General features: G+C 47.5%; 1 protein-coding gene across 4 annotated transcripts in view; it reads right to left on the bottom strand.

The window, feature by feature from the left end:
- The window catches only part of NSRP1 (nuclear speckle splicing regulatory protein 1), a 69,004-nt gene that overhangs the window by 24,784 nt on the left and 26,124 nt on the right, over nucleotides 1-18,096 (bottom strand). Inside the window, exon 1 of one of the 4 annotated variants that reach the window (XM_029611213.1) lies at nucleotides 4,976-5,052. The exons of the other annotated variants lie outside the window; for them this stretch is intronic. Within the exon in view, the coding sequence (XP_029467073.1) occupies nucleotides 4,976-4,978 (3 nt within the window). The 5' untranslated portion in view covers nucleotides 4,979-5,052. Of the gene's footprint in view, nucleotides 1-4,975; nucleotides 5,053-18,096 lie in introns of those variants that run through there. 4 annotated transcript variants of the gene reach the window in all.

The following is an 18,096-nucleotide window of genomic DNA, read 5'->3' as shown; positions in this document are numbered from 1 at the left end:
TGGACCGGGTTGCCAGGAGATCCATGGCTGGGGTTTCCCAACGGTTTACTATTAACTGGAAGGCTGTGGTCGACAGCATCCATTCCCCTGTGTCTAGACTCTCTCTGCTGAAAATAGTCCGCAGTGACATTGTCTTTTCCCGCGATGTGGGCGGCTAAGATCCCTTGCAGGTTTGTTTCTGCCCACGCCATTAGGGGGTCTATTTCCAGGGACACCTGTTGGCTTCTGGTTCCTCCTTGGCGGTTGATGTAGGCAACTGTTGTGGCGTTGTCCGACATGATTCTGACAGATTTGCCTCGGAGTCTGTGACTGAACCATAGGCAGGCTAGTCTGACTGCTCGGGCTTCCAGCCGGTTTATGTTCCATCCCGACTCTTCTTTGTCCCATTGTCCCTGGGCCGTCAGTTCCTGGCAGTGGGCTCTCCGCTCTCGCAGGCTCGCATCCGTGGTGAGCAAGACCCAGATCGGTGGTGATAGTCTTACTCCCTTGCTCAGATGGTCTTCCTGTAGCCACCAATGGAGATGGGTTCGAACCTCTGCCGGTAGCTGGAGGCGAATGGAGTAGCTCTGGGACATCGGGTTCCATCGTGACAATAGGGAATGTTGTAGTGGGCGCATGTGGGCCCTTGCCCATGGGACGACTTCTAGAGTCGATGTAATGAGACCAAGGACTTGGAGGTAGTCACATACCTTGGGGCGAGCACAGTTCAACAGTTTCGCAACTGGTCCATCAATTTCCTTCTCCTTATAGGCGGAAGAACAACCTTGTCTTGTTTGGTGTCGAACCGGACTCCCAGGTACCCTAGCGACCGGGAGGGCTGCAGGCAGCTCTTGGCTGTGTTGACGACCCACCCGAGATTCTGTAGTAGATTCTTGACTCTGGTGGTCGCTTGATAACTTTCCTCTGGAGATTTTGCCCTGATCAGTCAATCGTCCAGATACGGATGTACGAGGATTCCTTCTTTCCTCAGTGTCGCCGCCACTACCACCATGATTTTGGTGAATGTCCGGAGGGGCAGTAGCTAGTCCGAAGGGTAGTGCCCAGAACTGGTAATGATGGTCCAGTATCGCCAAGCGTAGGAAGCACTGATGGTCATGATGGACCGGGATGTGGAGATAGGCTTCTGACAGGTCCACAGAAGTCAGGAATTCTCCCGGTTGTATTGCCCTTATGACTGAGCGTAGGGTTTCCATGCGGAAGTGTGGTACCCTCAGGTAGCGATTGATGGTCTTGAGGTCCAGGATGGGCCGGAACGTTCCCTCCCTCTTGGGGACGATAAAATAGATGGAATAGTGACCAGTATTTTGCTGGTGCGTGGGCACATAGGTTATAGCCTTTAGGCTGAGTAATTTTATCAGTGTGTTTTCCACTGCCATCCTCTTGGAGAGGGAGTGGCATGGTGATCTCATAAATTTGTCTGGAGGGATGCTGTGGAAGTCCAGGTAGTATCCCTCTCGAATGATGGTTAGGACCCACTTGTCCAACGTTATCTCGACCCATCTTTGGTAGAAGAGGGTAAGTCTGCCCCCTATGGCTTCTTCTTGTGGATGGGTCTGTTGATTCTCGTTGCAGGGTGCGGCCGGGGCCTGTACCTGAGCCAGCTCCCCTCTTGTTGTGTCTGTTCCAAAAGGACTGACCCCTGCCTGCGGGGCAAGGTGCTTGGTATGTATTTTTGTACAGTCTAAAACACTGGGCTCCTCTGCCCTTGGTTCTTCGGGGAGAGGAGTGTTGGTTTCTTTTGTTCCTGTCCTCTGGTAACTGAGGTACTGGGGATTCGCCCCATTTGTTGGTTAACTTCTCCAGTTCGCTTCCGAACATGAGGGATCCTTTAAAAGGCATTCTCGTGAGTTTAGTCTTGGAGGTCGCATCAGCTGACCAATTTCGGAGCCATAGTTGCCTTCTGGCTGCTACTATGGATGAGACAACCCTGGCTGAGGTGCGCACCAGATTCGAGGTTGCATCGGTGAGGAAGGATATCACTGGTTCTAATGTTTCGGTGGAAGTGGTTGCATCCCTGGAGAGAAGCAAGCATGCACGTGTCACAACTGCGCAGCAGGAAGCAATCTGCAGGATCATTGCTGCGACATCAAATGACTGTTTAAGGATGGATTCCTGACGTCTGTCCTGGCCATCCTTGAGAGCAGCTCCTCCTTCGACTGGGATGGTAGTGCGCTTTGAGATGGCAGAGACCATGGCATCCACTTTTGGGAACCCTAGGAGTTCTCTGGCCGTGGGTTCCAGGGGGTATAGGGCTTCTAGGGCCCGTCCTCCGGGGCATTCCATTCCAGGTCAATCAGTTGTTGTACGGCCTGCAGCATTGGGAAATAGCATGAGGCCTGATGAGACTAACTAAAACTGGGTTCATCTTTGGCTCCACTGTGGTACTTGCGCCCAGAATGGCCAGCGTCTTTAGGCACAGAGACACGAGATCTGGTAACTCATCTTTGGAGAAGAATCGCAACATGGTTTGGTATGGTTCCATCCCTGGAGGGATTTCCCCTTCCCCCGAGGTGTCTGCGTCCCCTAGGGGGAGGCTTTTGCCCGGAGGTGGCATGTCTCAGGGGATCCAAGGAGGGCTTGGAAAGTCTTGCGGTTCTGGTGTCACAGGCGGTACTGATTGCACCTGGACAAAGGTTTGCAGCCCTTTGATGAATTCTACCCAGGAAAAGGTCCCTGGGTCCATATTGAATCCAGCGGAGTTCTCCGAGGTACCCATCTGAGGAGGAGCCTAGCCAGAGATATAGAGGTCCGGGGTACTATCATTGGTGGAACTGGATTCCCCTACTGGCTGAGGGGGGGCCTTGCTTTGGTTCTCCCAGAGTCTCTTCGCACTGCAGGTATAGGGCAGAGGCCACTTCGGGTTGCGCAGCTCTCAGGTGGCAGGTTGGGCAGAGGGCTTGTCCCTTGGCTTTCTTGGCCGGCGGTGCCATGATTTGAGCGTGTGGAGTGGCTCAAAACTCTGTGCACGTAGGTGCACCGACGATGTGCGTGCAGGCCGCTATTTGTGCACTTAGTGGGGATGCGTGCACTTAGCGTGGATGCGTGCGCATGGCACCGATGCGTACACCGCTGTGCGCACAAGTCCGTTGTGCGCCCGGCTCGCTGCTGTGCGGACAATACTGCGATCAAGGGGGGGGGGGGAATGGTGCCGACGACCACGCGGGCAAGATGGCGACCCCCAGGAGGGTCTCCACGTGGGAGGACCCTCGCACCGGATCAGGGTCTAGCCCGGACGGGGCTGCTCAACCTGATTTAACAGACGCCAGAAGGGCTATCTTTGCGGCTAGCCGAGCCTCGGAGACCGGAGACTTTAAGAAAGTTTTCTACCTTACCTTGTCTCGGCGCTTCCTGGTCTCGTGCCGGGACGTCTCCAGCTGCAGGAGGAGAGGGAAAATACCTTCACCGCCGTGCTTGATATTGCATCCACTGCCTCTCAGCCATTCTGGGGCTAAGTCCATGCTGGGAATCGGCTACCAGACCGAGGTTTACCTCTGAGGGATCTCGGAAATCACCTCAGGTATTCTCGACTGGGGGAGGATACCCTTAGGTATCACCGCAGGAGAGCGGGGCTCGATTTTCTAACCCTGTGCAAGTGTGTGTAGTGTCCCTAACTGCTTAGGAGACGGAGAAATACTGAAGAGCTAAGCTTCCTGCATGGGTATATGTAGGCTGACGTCAGATTGAAATCTGACTCCATCTCCCAACTGCCATCAGGAGTATACTATACCCATTGGTCCTGAGTCCATCTGCTGCATGCTAGGAAAATTGGCATTACTCATATTTCTCATGAATATGCACAAGAAATGTGCTCTGATCACAAACAAAATTACAGGGGGTGGCACATATGGTAAAACCATTCACAATCCTGTGTCCTTGACATGACAGAGACAGGTGTGCCATCTTGGCACCTCACAAGTTCCCTGTGTCCAATGCCAGTTCTCCTCTCCGCTGTGCATTTCCCACCAAATGCTACCAATGTAGTTTTTCTGGTATATAAAATGCAGCAGTGGATTGTTTCAATTATTGACACCAGCAAATTAGTAAAGCTCAAATTTTCCTCCATAAGGAATATAGCAGACAGTCCCATTTGTAAACGCTTTTATTTAGCAGTGAAAGCAGAATAGGAATGAGAGAGAGCATGAAAATCACCACACCCACAACAAACTCTCCTCTTTTTTTCCTCTTTGATCCCCCTCCCTCCTCAGATAAGAGCCTGGGGCGTTTCCTCCCGAGTTCCTGTCACAGGACTGGCAGCTGTCTTCCCTCCCCTCCCTGGGCCTGAGAGCACTAGGACTTTACTGGCCCAGTCAGAGGGGGCACCTGAACCCTCGTCCCCTGTTCTGCAGTGCAACAGTCACAGACCCAGCCCAATGTGACAGGCTTTATTCCAACATAATACTTGTGCTACAAATTTTACCAAAATTACAGATCACATGTGCAGCTTACATCATGTTATGTCTGTAACCATTTACTCTTAAATATAAATGTCTTAAGTTAAAGTAAGGCAGAGTCCCATCAGATCCAACAGTCTAATTCCTGGCTGACCCTACATCAACCACTTTCTCTCAACACCCTGTAATTAGTGCTGGCGCTGCTGTGTGTTAGGCTCCGAAAGAGGGATAATGAGAAGAAGGAGAGGCAGAAAAGAGACACAGGAGCAGGCAGCCCCTCACTTCCCCCATCGCCTGATTTTTTCTGAGCAGAGGAGAACTGCTGCACAATATTCCCCAGGCTGCAGTGCCAAATCCTTTGGGTCCCCAGTTTTAGCCCAGGATACACTAATGAGCAGCTCTCAGACATGGAAAAACCAGCTCAGCTTCTCTTTCCAGGCCATACATAACATGATCGCATCCACTTCCACCCCCTCCTGATAAAGCAACCTCTTTTGTGATAGGACAGGGCAGAGCCACCTTTTCCCACAATCATCCTTCTAGGCTCTCATTCTTGGACATTATTCCATCCTATCAACTCTCACCATTTGTGGTGCTCTGCAATCATTCTTAAGGCTTAATCCTTCAACTCCATTCTTGGCCAGCAGATCTGCAGCAAACAAACATCTCTTGAGGACTTTGAATCAGACCATGCCATAGGGTCCTTTTTTTTTTTTTTTTTTTTACTGAATCCTTTTCTCATCCGTTGGTGTTCCCAGCATGTGTACAAGGTCTAATGTGTGTTTATTCAAGTAGAAAGTGTTTGCAAAACATTTTTTACGTTTGGGTGGCTGCGAGGTAGTTTCTTTTTCTCTCTAATCCCTGGTGACATGCTCTCTGCATTGGTCTGAAGGCAGAATAAAGGATCCAATGTCATCGACCCTTAATAAAAACCGGAGAGCACCAGCAGATGCAACTCTACCTAGAGACCCTGACACCGGATGAAAGATCTTCAAGCAGACCTTAAACACTGCCATGAGGTTCTGGGACAGACACTGCTGCCGATATCATCCCAGGATTTCAATTAAGACATCATCTCTCTTTAGGATGAGCCGCTGAAATTCTTGTTCCCATGCTAAGAAACAAGTGACAAGACAGAGGTGCACGAGCTGTGTTCCTCTCTAGGCATAAGCACAGTCTACAAAATTAAAGACTGCTGCAGAACAATTTGTTGGACTTGAATCTCATACTTCATTAACAACACTGTTTTTCTTCTCAGAGATAGTAAACCATCAAAATTGTACCTTGACCTTTTATTCTGGGAGGGCCAATTAAATTATGAATGGCACAGCTTACTGTCAGAAAGCAAAGACTGGTGCTAAGACACACAAGATGACTGGAGAGGCAGAGGAAGTACGAGAAAATCAAGGCTTCCATAGTTTAAACATCCAGCATAAATTCTGAAATGTTGTTCTTGCTACTAACTGTGTGTAGAGTTTCATTTTTCATTTCATTTATTAAAATTTATTTATCGCTTAACACGAATGGCCTAAGCAAAGTACAAACAAAATAAAACATTTAATGATATAAAATAACATAATAAAACATAAAATAATATAATAAAAATCTCAAGCAGCCACATAACGTAAGAGGGTCAATACTGAAGTTCTTAATTAAATGCCTGTTTTAGCAAAAAACTTTTTAAAAGTCGTCGAAACTGTTTTGTGCAATCTGACATACTGAGTTCCAAGGGTAAGGAATTCCAAAATATAGGCACTGTATCCGAGAAGGCAGAGACCCTGGTTGTTGTAAGGCGAGCACGTCTAACCGAAGGCACATCGAGCAGTCCCTGTTGAGAAGATCTGAGCTGACGAGATGGCTTATATATTTGTAGTAAAGCACTGGACCATGGACAGGAACTCGAGTTTATCAATTTAAAAATTGACATCCCACACTGCTGCTGAAGAAACCTGGCATCTATCTAGGCAGGGAAAGCTTTTAATGGAACCAGCACAGAAAGAAGCTTTCAAGACTCGACAGGCCTAGTCTTCAGAGGTGACCAGTGCTCACAAAGAATGAGGCAATGGCAAGGGATTTTATTCAGTAATTCAGAGAGTAGTATTTATCAGACTCGGCCAGTCCTGTGGTTTGGGGCACTGGCTCAGAAGTTTGTCTGGTGGGGGTGAAGGTAATACAGGCAGAAGCATGGGGAGTGGTGTGCTCAGGCTCCAGTACTCAAGAGCCAAGACACTTCCTGATAGCCCTCAAGGCCCCCCAATGCACCATGGGACACCAACAGGAACCAGGATCTCAAAACAATTTGCCCCGAGGATGGGCAAAAAAAAAAGCTGAAAACAAAATTCCAGATACAGAAAGAAAAATGTATCATTTAGTGTTTCAAAATAAATGGAGAACTTGCAAGTGAGGACAAAATCATGTTGACTGTGAGAAGAGGCAGTGCCAGTGAGAAAGCAGGGATTTGCATATGCAATGCCTGGCTAAAGGGGATTTCCATCTGAACAATACTGCAAAGGAAGTGAGCAGTGTAACAGCTTTACCCAATTAATTTGGAATGCAGGAACCCTTCTGGGCAATTCACTTGAAGCCAGGTACCATATGATTGTTCTGAGAACAAACTGAATAATTATTCTACCAGGAACACAAGATGGATGAAGCCCTGAAGGAGCCAAATGTTTATGGAAGAGAACACACCCGGTTTGTGGGAACGGACAATGCAAAAAACTTAACCAAGCCAAGCTCTCCCATTCTTTAAAGGAAGAGGGGTCCTGGCACTCATTATAGCAGGCACCAGTGTCACTTGCAGAAGAGGAGCCGAGCCTCTGAAGCCACCAGCCTCTTGTACTCTGAACAGAAACTAAGCAGCTAATGGCCAACAAGGGCACCTGCTAGGACGGGAGCCAACAGGAGCTGGGTCTCCAGCCAGCAGTGCATACACATCCCATCCTTGGACATGTGTACACAAGCAGTCACACACCCCTGTCAACTGGAGACATGCATGCACACTCACGAGATCAAACAAACGGATTGTCCTTTGTCCACTGCCAACCCATCACTCACACGTGACTCCCCGAAGGGCTACTTACTATGGGGTCCCCAATGTTGTGGGGCATTTGACGAATCAGTTTGTTTGCATAAGAAAATTGAAAAAAAGACGTATTATTCTGATCGCTTTATCCGATAAAATGCTGAAGAGGCCCACATGCTGCTTATTTGTCCAATGTGTCAGCAACCTTTGCTAATAGCAACTGCCGTGCAAATACCTCTCCCCTGACAATTTCCTGCAGTGCCACCAGCACTGATAGATGGCAACTTCCTGTTCTTTTATATTGCCTTTACTTATCACTGGACCTTTTATTAAAGGTCCTACAATTCCACCATCTGTTTTCAGGCTCTTCTATTTGCCCAAAGCCCAGCTTTCCTTTTTCACACAAAGCTTGCATTTTAATTTGTTTCTTCAGGGTGATAACGTGTTAACCCCTTGGGGCCTGCATCCAGTTCATTATGTGCTCTAGATGTCATGTTTTTTAAGAGGAGGGAAATACACTCTTGCCATCCCAGTCCAATCAGAGATCCATCAGATCTGGATTTTTCCCATTTCTCCCACATGCCCTCCTTATGTATGCTGACACGAACGCCTGGGGTCAAGAACTGGATGCAGCTCTCCAACTCCAGCGCCTTCTCACACACAGCAACGGAGTTTTGCCGACTCCCTGTGCCATCTTCAAGGTGAACACTGGATGCTCTACTCCTGGATTTCGTCTGCTTTTTGATTCCTCACACATCACTGGGTTTAAATAAAGATCATGAGAGACAAGAGTTCATCAAGAAATGCTGTGTCACGACACTGCTGACAGTAGACTCCCACAAGTCCCCAGGTCCCGCGCTAGAATATCAGTTTTGAGCCATTTTGTTCTGTTCATTCACCACAATTTGTAGTAGCTGAGGGAGCAAACACTCATCCTCCAGGGCCATAAACATTCTTATGGCAGCTGCTATAGAGGGTGATTACTGGCTGTCCCTGGCACCCCAAGGCACAGCTGTATCCAGTCAGAGGGAGATATTTTACACCGAGCAGCAGTAAAGAGGATCATTTTCAAAACATCACCTCTAACGTGTGCGTTAAGCTACCGATTTTCAAATCAAACTTGTGTGCGGAAGTCCACTTTGAAAGTTATGCCACCAAATCTGCCGCACACCAGTTACACCTATTATTCAGTGCACAGAAAATTTTATATAAAATTTACACCCATACAGCCACGTTTTACGAAGAATTCAAGTAAGTTCAAACCCTGCCCCAACGCCACCTCTGCTCAGTCTGGATAAAGCAAGTTTACTTACCATAAATGGTGTTTTCCATAGATAGCAGGATGAATTAGCCACAACAGGTGGGTGACGTCATCAGGTGGCACTGAACAGAACTCTCTCTCACAGCTAGAAGAGCTTAACTGAGTACATTGATGATAATAAGCTCTTTCATCCAAACCAACATGGCTTTTGCAAAGGACATAGCACAGAATCTCTGCTTCTTTCTTCCTTCCATTCCATTATCCCTGGCTTCAACGCTAACATCAATTACATCCTGATTTTTCTTGACATATCTGCGGCTTTCGATACACTAAACCATGATATTCTCCTATCACAGGTGCTGTTCTTCAATGGTTTAAATCTTTTCTATCTAACCTCCCTCAACAAGTCAACCTTATACTAACTCAGGTGTACCTCAGGGCGCTTGTCTATCTGCTATCTTATTAAACATTTATTCACTTCCTCTTTGTCAATTGCTTGCAGGTCTGGGAATACATTTTATAATCTATGCAGATAGCATCCAGTTTGCTATACCTTATACTTTGTCTTGGTCAAACATTTTTTCACTAATACATCTATATCTCAAAACCATTAATTCATAATTATCTCACTATCGCCTCAAATTAAACACTTCAAAAACTGAAAAGATTTATCTACCATTCCTCAAGCCCTCCTACCGTGCACCTCCTGAATTTTTCGAAAACTGTACCATTCCAATTGCAAATCACGCTTGCAATCTTGGAGTAATTCTAGATTTGAACTTATGTCTAATAACATTCTCTGCACTAACAACTTCCGTACAGTTCCACAAGCTCTGATTTTAACAGGACTAGATTACTCTAACTCACTCTACCTAGGTCTTCCTGATGTTGCACTCCATCCCCTTCAATTAGTCCAAAACACTTCCACTCGTCTTGTCACTAATTCAAATCATAGAGATCACATCACCCCCGATTCTCCAAGCTCGTCATTGGCTTCCGATCTGACAACGTATACAGTTCAAAGTCCTGACAATAATAATTCATAACTTAATTTACAACCCATCTACAATATGGCTCTGTTCCTCCTTAAACTGCCATGCCAATTACGCTCAATAGACAAATGACTATTAGAAGTTCCTACTGTAAAGATGGCTAGACTGGACCTTACAAGAAAGCATGCCTTTTTGGTCACAGGTCCTACTCTCTGAAACTCGCATCCCGACGCCATTAGACTGATAGCAAACAAAGAATTTAAAAAAATGCTCAAAACTTATCTTTTCTCCTCCATTTTTAACAAATCCTACAAAACACCATGAGTTCTACATTTCTCCCTATTTTTATTATTTTTAACCACATTTTATTCTATTTATAGTATTATGCTCTCGTATTTTTAATTTCTTCCTCTTCTACTTTTACTCTATTTATGAATTTTGTACTCTACTCTTATTATATTGTAAACTGCTTAAATTTCACATAACATTTGTATAGGCGATATATAAACGATTTTAAATAAATAAATAAAACTTAAAAGTAGATAATCTTGGATGTATCCCATCCGGCCTTAAGGGAAGTTAAAGATGCCCTGGCAGTTACGTTGGCTGACCTTTTCAACACTTCCTTGAGTCTGGAGTATTTCTGGAGGACTGGAAAAGGGCAGATTTGGTTCCTTATTCATAAAAGTGGAAGTAAGGAGGAGGCTAGGAACAACAGACCAGTTAGTCTGACCTTTGTGGTGAACAAACTAATGGAATCTCTGCTAAAAGAGGATAGAGTAACTTTTGGAATCCAAAGGATTGCAAGATCGGAGGCAGCATGGTTTTACCAGAGGTAAATCTCGTTAGACAAATCTGATCAGTTTTTTTGATTGGGTGCCAGAGAGTTGGATCAAGGGACATCTTTAGATGTAGTGTACTTGGATTTCAGCAAGACCTTTGACATTGTTCCGCACAGAAAACATATAAATACATTGTGCACCCTTGTATGAGTGATTGACAGGATTAGAAACTGGCTGAGTGGGAAATAAAGGTTAGTGGTAAAAGGAAAATTGGTTCTTACCTGCTAATTTTCATTCCTGGCATACCACAGATCAGTCCAGACAAGTGAGTTTAAGCATCCCCACCAGCAAATGGAGGCAGAGAACAAAGCTTTGAGGCTCTGCTTCATAACTGAGTGCGCCACCTGCAGTCCCTCAGTATTGACCTATACCCAAGCCAAAATGTCTAATCCCAAACTTCAAGGAGCTCTCCCTCTAAAGCGAGCTGGGGAACAAGTTGGAACTCCCAACCAAAACAGACCCCTGAACTAGAGCCAAGAAATAAATGGAATTTTGGGTCTGAACAAAACTGAGAACTATATACAATTTTATTCTGCAGCCCAAAACAAAATCTGCATCACCCAAAGGATCCAGAATCAGGAGAGGTCTTTCGAAAAATTCATCATAATGGGCCTGGAGTCTGGACTGATCTACAATATTCCAGGAACGAAAATTAGCAGGTAAGAACTAATTTTCTTTTCCTGTTCATACCCCAGATCAGTCCAGACAAGTGGGATGTACCCAAGCCCCTCTATACTGGGTGGGATCCTGAAAGACCTGCATGCAAACACACTCTCACCAAAGGAGCCTCCCCTGGGGCCCTGACATCCAAACAATAAGGTTTAGTAAAAGTGTGGAAAGAGGACCAAGTTGCTGCCTGACAAATCTCTTGCAGTGATACCAACTGACATTCCACCCCAGGAGGCTGCCTGAACCCTAGTGAAATGTGCCCGAAATCCCTCAGGAACCAACCAACCTTTACAAATACAGGCTGAACCTATCGCCTCCTTTAACCAACGAGCAATCATACTCCTAGTCACTTTGCAACCTTCCTTTGGTCCACTGAACAAAACAAAAAGATGGTCCAACAATCGGAATCCATTAGTCACCTTGAGATATCTTAGGAGAACCCGAAGCATATCCAAAAGATGAAGCTCCCTTGCGTGGGGAGAATCAGACATCAAGTGTGAAAACCTTGGCAACTCTACTGTCTGGCTAAGATGAAAGGCCTTCACTACTTTGGGCAAAAAGGAAGGAACTGCCCTCAATGAAACACCATCCTCGGAAATTCTCAAAAGGCTTGGAGCTCAGAAATTCGTCTTGCCAAGCAAATCGCCACCAGAAACACTGCTTTCAGGGCAAGGTCCTTCAAAGAAGCCCTTTGTAAAGGCTCGAAAGGAGGCCGCACAGTTCTTGCAAAACCAAATTAAATTCCAAGACGGACAAAGTCTACAGATTGGAGGATGCAAATGCTTTACTCCTTTAAGAAAACGTACTACATCTGGATGCTAAGCATTGTTCCTGCAACCTCCCTCTGAAGCAACCCAAAGGCTGCAACCTGGACTTGGAGAGAATTATAGGCCAAACCCTTTGACAAGCCCTCTTGCAAAAAAGTCAAGGCTTGGGCAACATTCACCTGTAAGTGATCCTCACCATGCACCCCACATCAGGACACAAACACTCTCCAAACTTTGATATAAGCCAAAGAAGTGGAGTATCATCTAGCCTGAAGAAGAGTAGTAATCTCTGGCTCGGAATACCCCTTCAAGCGGAAACATTGCCTCTCAAAAGGCAAGCCACTAGACAGAAGCGATCCGCCTGTTCCAACAAGATGGGTCCCTGACGCAGCACTCCCCTAGGTGGCTTAACAGAACGCTCCTGCCTACCGCCAGCTGAATTAGATCTGCAAACCATGGCTGGCATGGCCACTCTGGCACTACCAGGATCATTCGTCTTGATGCTGCTCAATGCGATGCAACACTCAATCTACGCATGGCCACGGAGGAAAGACATCTAGCAGGAGCCTCTCTAGCCATGGCTGTACTAGGGCGTCTAGCTCTGTGGAGCTAAACTCCCTTCAGCGGCTGAAAAAACTTGGCTGCCTTGGCATTCTTCCTCATTGCCATGAAATCGAACTGGGACTCATCCCACCTGCGCCAAAAGAAAGATTGCAAAAGCCTCCGCTGATAGCTCCCATTCTCCCGGATACAGCTGTTGTCTGCTGAGATAATCCACCTGCACATTGTCCACTCCTGCCACATGAGAGGCTGCAAGAGCTACTAGATGAACTTCTGATCAGGCAAAGAGTTTGTGAACTTCCTGAGCCACTAAGTGTCTCTTCGTTCCACCCTGCCGATTGATATAGACCACTATTGCATTGTCCAAGAATACACGTACCGCCTGTCCCTGAATCCAAGAAAGAAAGAACAGCACCCTCCAAACCGCCCTCATTTCTAGATGATTGATTGACCAGGACACTTCTATTAGAGACTACTGCCCTTGGGCTGCAGAATCTTGACACATCACCCCCCAACTGCTGAGACTGGCGTCCGTGGTCACTACCACCCAGTCCGGAACCTCCAGATCCACTCCCTTCTCCAAACTGGGTCGCAACAGCCACCACAAGAAACCGGACATGGATTCCTCCTGGAGTGGCAAGGGCAGTTGAAATTCCTCCGATTTCAGATTCCAACGGGACAGGAGTGCCTTCTGGAGTGGACGCATGTGCACAAAAGCCCATAGCATTAAATCCAGCATAGAAGCAATGGACCACAGCACCTGAAGATAATCCCAGACCTTGGGGACCAGCGATCCCTCAGTTGAACCACCTGCGACTGTAACTTGAGCACCCTTTCCGAGGTAAGAAACACCCTGCCTAACCTGGTGTTGAATTGAGCTCCCAGATAATCCAAGGACTGGGATGGTTCCAGATGACTCTTTGCCCAGTTTGTCACCTAGCCCACGGACTCCGGGCACTCTGTCACTCGCCGAATGGAACAGAGGCACTCCACCTCCAACTTTGCCCGAATGAGCCAATCATCCAGATATGGATGCACCACTTTGCTTTCTCTTCTGAGGGCCACCGCCGCCACCACCACAATCACCTTTGTGAATGTTCTCGGAGCAGTAGCTAGCCCAAAGGGAAGGACTAAAAACTGAAAATGCTCTCCTAGCACTGTGAAGTAAAAAACCTCCGATGATCTGGCCTGATGGGAATGTGGAGATATGTCTCCGTTAGATCCAAGGAGGCCAGAAACTCCCCCTTGTGCACTGCTGCAATCACCATCCGCAACATTTCCATCTGAAAGCATGGCACTCGCAATGCCGCTTTGACCCTTTGCAGATCCAGAATGGGCCGAAACGAGCCCTCCTTCTTAGGAACCACAAAGTAAACGGAATACCTTCCCTGACTATGCTCCTCTTGCAGGATCAGGATGATGGCTTCCAATCGATGAAGCCGCAGCAGAGTGTCCCACACCACTGCCTGCTTGACGGGTGAAACACAATGAGACACCATGAAGCATCTTTGAGGGGGACGAGAAAATCCTAAAGCGTAGCCGTCCCTTATTACTTCCAGCACCTCCTGGTCTGAAGAGATTCTGGTCCATTCCTCATAAAACCAGGACAAACTTCCTCCGACAGCCACCAGGGAGGAGTGGACCAGCCTTCCTTCATTGGACGGGCTTCACACCTCCAGAACCCTATCCGGAACTATCTCTGGCTGGTCTACGGAAGCCTCGAAAGAACTGTTGCCTTCCTGAACCCTGCTTCTGCATAGAACCGGAAGAGGTTCTGTGAGAGTGAAATCTCATCTCATCTCATGGAAGCAAATGTGAGATGGGAAGGTCTTCCCTTCTTATCCTCGGACAGTCTATTTCCTTTAGCTTCTCCAGGTTCTCCCCAAACAACAACTTTTCTTTGAAGGGGAGATTACAAATCTGCGCCTTCGACCAATTATCCGCCGACCAATTTCATAACCATAGGAGCCTTCGCGAGGCTACTGCAGAAACCATATTCCTAGCCAAAGTACGAAGCATATCATAGAGGGCATCCGCCACATAGGCCACTCCTGCTTCCAACTAAGCATTCTGGCGAGAATCCGCAGAGGTTCCCGAGGCCTTCTCCTGTGCGTTTTGCATCCAGCACCTACAAGCCCTCTGCATCAGACTAGTGCAGACTGTTCTAAGGCTCAAAGCTGGGACCCCAAACAGCCTCTTCAACAGGATCTCCAGCTTCCGGTCCTGGACATCCTTCAAGGCTGCCAACCCTGCCATAGAATAGTCTTTTTCTTTATTACCGCTGACACCGCTGCATCCACCTTCGGCAGCTTCCACAGCTCTAGGGTGTCCTCCGGCAAGGGATACAACCTGGCCATAGCCCTAACCACCTTCAATCCAGCTTCCGGGAAATTGCACACCTGGTCAATCAGATTCTTCACCTGCTTTGGCAAAGGGAATGCCCTTGGCGGTCCACACAGTCCCTCCAACATCGGGTTTACCCTTTCATTGTCGGAATCCTCCTGCGCAAACTTAATCCCCAGCTCCTCCAGAACCTGAGGGAGAAGAGGCCGCAACTCCTCATTACAGAATAACCTGACCATCCTCAGGTCATCCCCTTCTGCCAGACGAACCCCCCAGTGGACCAGCCACCGGTTCCACGCCTTGATCCACTTGAAGACCCCCTTGCAGATCACCGCCCCGCAGATCAGCACCATCCAAATCCTCGGAGGAATCATCTCCACACAATCGATCCAGACCTAACAGACACAAAATGCCCCCGTCCTCAGATGTGCCTCAGCCTGAGACTTCTTAGCCTTGCTTCAGGAAATCTGTAAGGCTGACTGCTTAGTCACCAGCTCCTGCTTGGCAAGATAGGCCTCATGCAATAATAAAACAAAATCCACAGAAAATCTATTGAGGTCTCCCTGCTCTGCAAGCGCTGGGTCCTCCCCTGCATCTGCTAGCACATCTCCTCCTCCTCCAGGGCCCCTGATGCACAGGAGAAAGCGGGGAGGGGAATTCTTGCCTTCTCCATCCATGTCAGGACTCCTGCCATGTGGAGCTAAGATAGCTGCCGTCTCTTTCATCCCCCCTGGGGCCTCCTGCACAGGGCCTGAAGCACATGTGCAGTGCTTGTCCCCTGATTCTTGTGCAGAGGCTCCCTCGCCTCCAGAGGCACAACCAGAGCAGAGAAGGGCCGTATTGAGGCACAACCGCCTTCCCCTGCAGGCCCGACAGACTTTCCTGTGCTAGCGGGAAACGGCATTGCGATCGCAAGCGGCCCGCGGCTAAAAATAAACCTGAGCGGGAGAAGAAAAAACACTGCTGCCACTGCTGTCCCGGCTCCAGGTGCTGAACACAGCCCAAGCCGCGCAGATCCCTACTTACCCTGACGCCGAGCCAGCAAACTGCTCCCGTTCTCCGATGGAGCACAGGCTTGAAAACCACACTTTTTTTTTTAAACAAAGCACACTTCTTAAAGAGACAGTCTTGCGAGCAACCCAGAACCAAACACCTGATTCTGGGTGCTCCAGGAAGCTACAATCAGTCGGCCTGGTGACAGGGCCTCAGGAGGAGTGAGGGAACCAGGATCCCTGGCTTTCCCTCCCCCTGGAAAATAAGGGTCGAGCCTAGCCAAGGATTTCCAACCCCCTGCTCAACCAGAGGGATGGCCCACATAGGAACCTAACACCTCTGGGAGTACCATCTTCAATTCTTCTGTCTTCTTACTACCCTAATCTAAAACTTTTTTTTTTTTTTTTAAACTAACAGACTGCAGGGTTGCACCTCTACCATCTACTGGAGATAGACAAATACTGACGGACTGGAGGTGGCGTTCTAGGTTATGTAGCAGTGACTCAATGTTTTGTTCTCTGCCTCCATCTGCTGGTAGGGATGCATAAACCCACTTGTCTGGATTGATCTGGGGTATGAACAGGAATGGAGTTTTCTCTGAAGAGGAGGATGTTACTAGCAGTGGGCCTCAGAGATCGGTCTTTGGACTAGTTCTTTTTAACATTTTTGTGAGTGACATAACAGAAAGGTTGTTGAGAAAGGATGGTCTTTTTTCCAATGACACCAAAATCTGAAACAGGGTGAACAGCCAGGAAGGGGTGGAAAACATGAAGAAAGATCTAGTGAAGCTTGAGGAATGGTCTAAGGTCTGGCAGCTAAAATTTAATGCTAAAAAATGCAGAGTAATGTATTTAGGATGTAAAAATCCAAGGGAAAGATACAGTATTGGAGGTGAAATTATTCTAAGAACCAGCAGGCCGATTCAGTAAACTCCGTGGGAGAGCCGGCGCTCCAAGGCGAGCGCCCGCTCAGGCACCTCTCCTGGGCGCGTGATTCATTATTTAAATTAGGGCCCGTGCTAATAAGGAGGCGCTAGGGACACTAGCGCTTCCCTAGTGCCTCCTTATTAGCGGAAGCGGCGGCTGTCAACAGGTCTGACAACAGACACTTAATTTTACCGGCGTCGGTTGTCAAACCCGCTGACAGCCACGGGTTCGGAAAACGGACGCTGGCAAAATTGAGTGTCCATTTTCCAACCCGTGGGGAGATTTCTTTTTTTTTTAAAGTACTTTTTTGTTTTTTAATTTTTGGGGCCTCCGACTTAATATCGCTATGAAATTAAGTCGGAGGGTGTACAGAAAAGCAGTTTTTTCTGCTTTTCTGTACACTTGCCCAGTGCCGTCTGAAATTAACAACTTGGCCGCACATTTTACTTTCTGTATTTTGGGTGACTAACTAATAGGCTCATTACATGCATTTGCACGTGATGAGCGCTATTAGTTTCGGGGGGGGGGGGGGGGGGGGGGTTGGCCACACGTTTTCCACGTGCTATTACTACCCCTTACAGTGAAAGGGGTAATAATAGCGTGTCAAAAGCGCACGGCCAAATGGGGGCTCAGCCGAGCGCACTGTTCTGTATTGGCCTGAAATGAAGAGCGGGATTTGGGGGTAATTGTATCTGATGATCTTAAGATGGCCAAACAGGTAAATAAGACGACAGTAAAACCCAGAAAAATGCTTGGCTGCATAGGGAGAGGATGGTCAGCAGAAAAAGGGAGGGTGATATATTGCTCCTGTATAGGTTATAGGTCCCTGGTGAGACCTCACTGGGAATACTGTGTACAATTCTGGAGATCGCACCTTCAAAAGGATATAAACAGGGTGGAGTCGGTCCAGAGGGTGGCTACTAAAATGGTCAGTGGTCTTTGTTCTAAAGCACATGGGATAGACTTAAAGGTCTCAACGCACACCTTGGAGGAAAGGAGAGATATGATAGACACATTCAAATTTCTCAAAGGTTTCCATGTACAGGAGATGAGCTTTTTTCAATGGAAAGGAAACTCTAGAACGAGGATCATGGGATGAGGCTGAAAGCGGGTAGTCTCAGGAGTAATCTTAGGAAATATTTCTTTACAGAGAGGGTGTGGAAAGGCCTCCCAGTGGAAGTAGTGAAGACAAAAACAGTACCTGAATTCAAGAAACCATGGGATAAATACAGGGGATCTCTAAGAAAGTGATGAGAATTGTAATGCTAAATTAATTGGACAGATGGGCCATATGGTCTTTCTCTGCCATCATGTTTCTGTGTAAAA

The sequence above is a fragment of the Rhinatrema bivittatum genome, chromosome 8 (assembly GCF_901001135.1).
Source record: "Rhinatrema bivittatum chromosome 8, aRhiBiv1.1, whole genome shotgun sequence".
Taxonomy (NCBI): Eukaryota; Metazoa; Chordata; class Amphibia; order Gymnophiona; family Rhinatrematidae; genus Rhinatrema; species Rhinatrema bivittatum.
The sequence above is the reverse complement of the archived record's forward strand: the minus strand, read 5'-3'. Positions and strand labels throughout refer to the sequence as shown.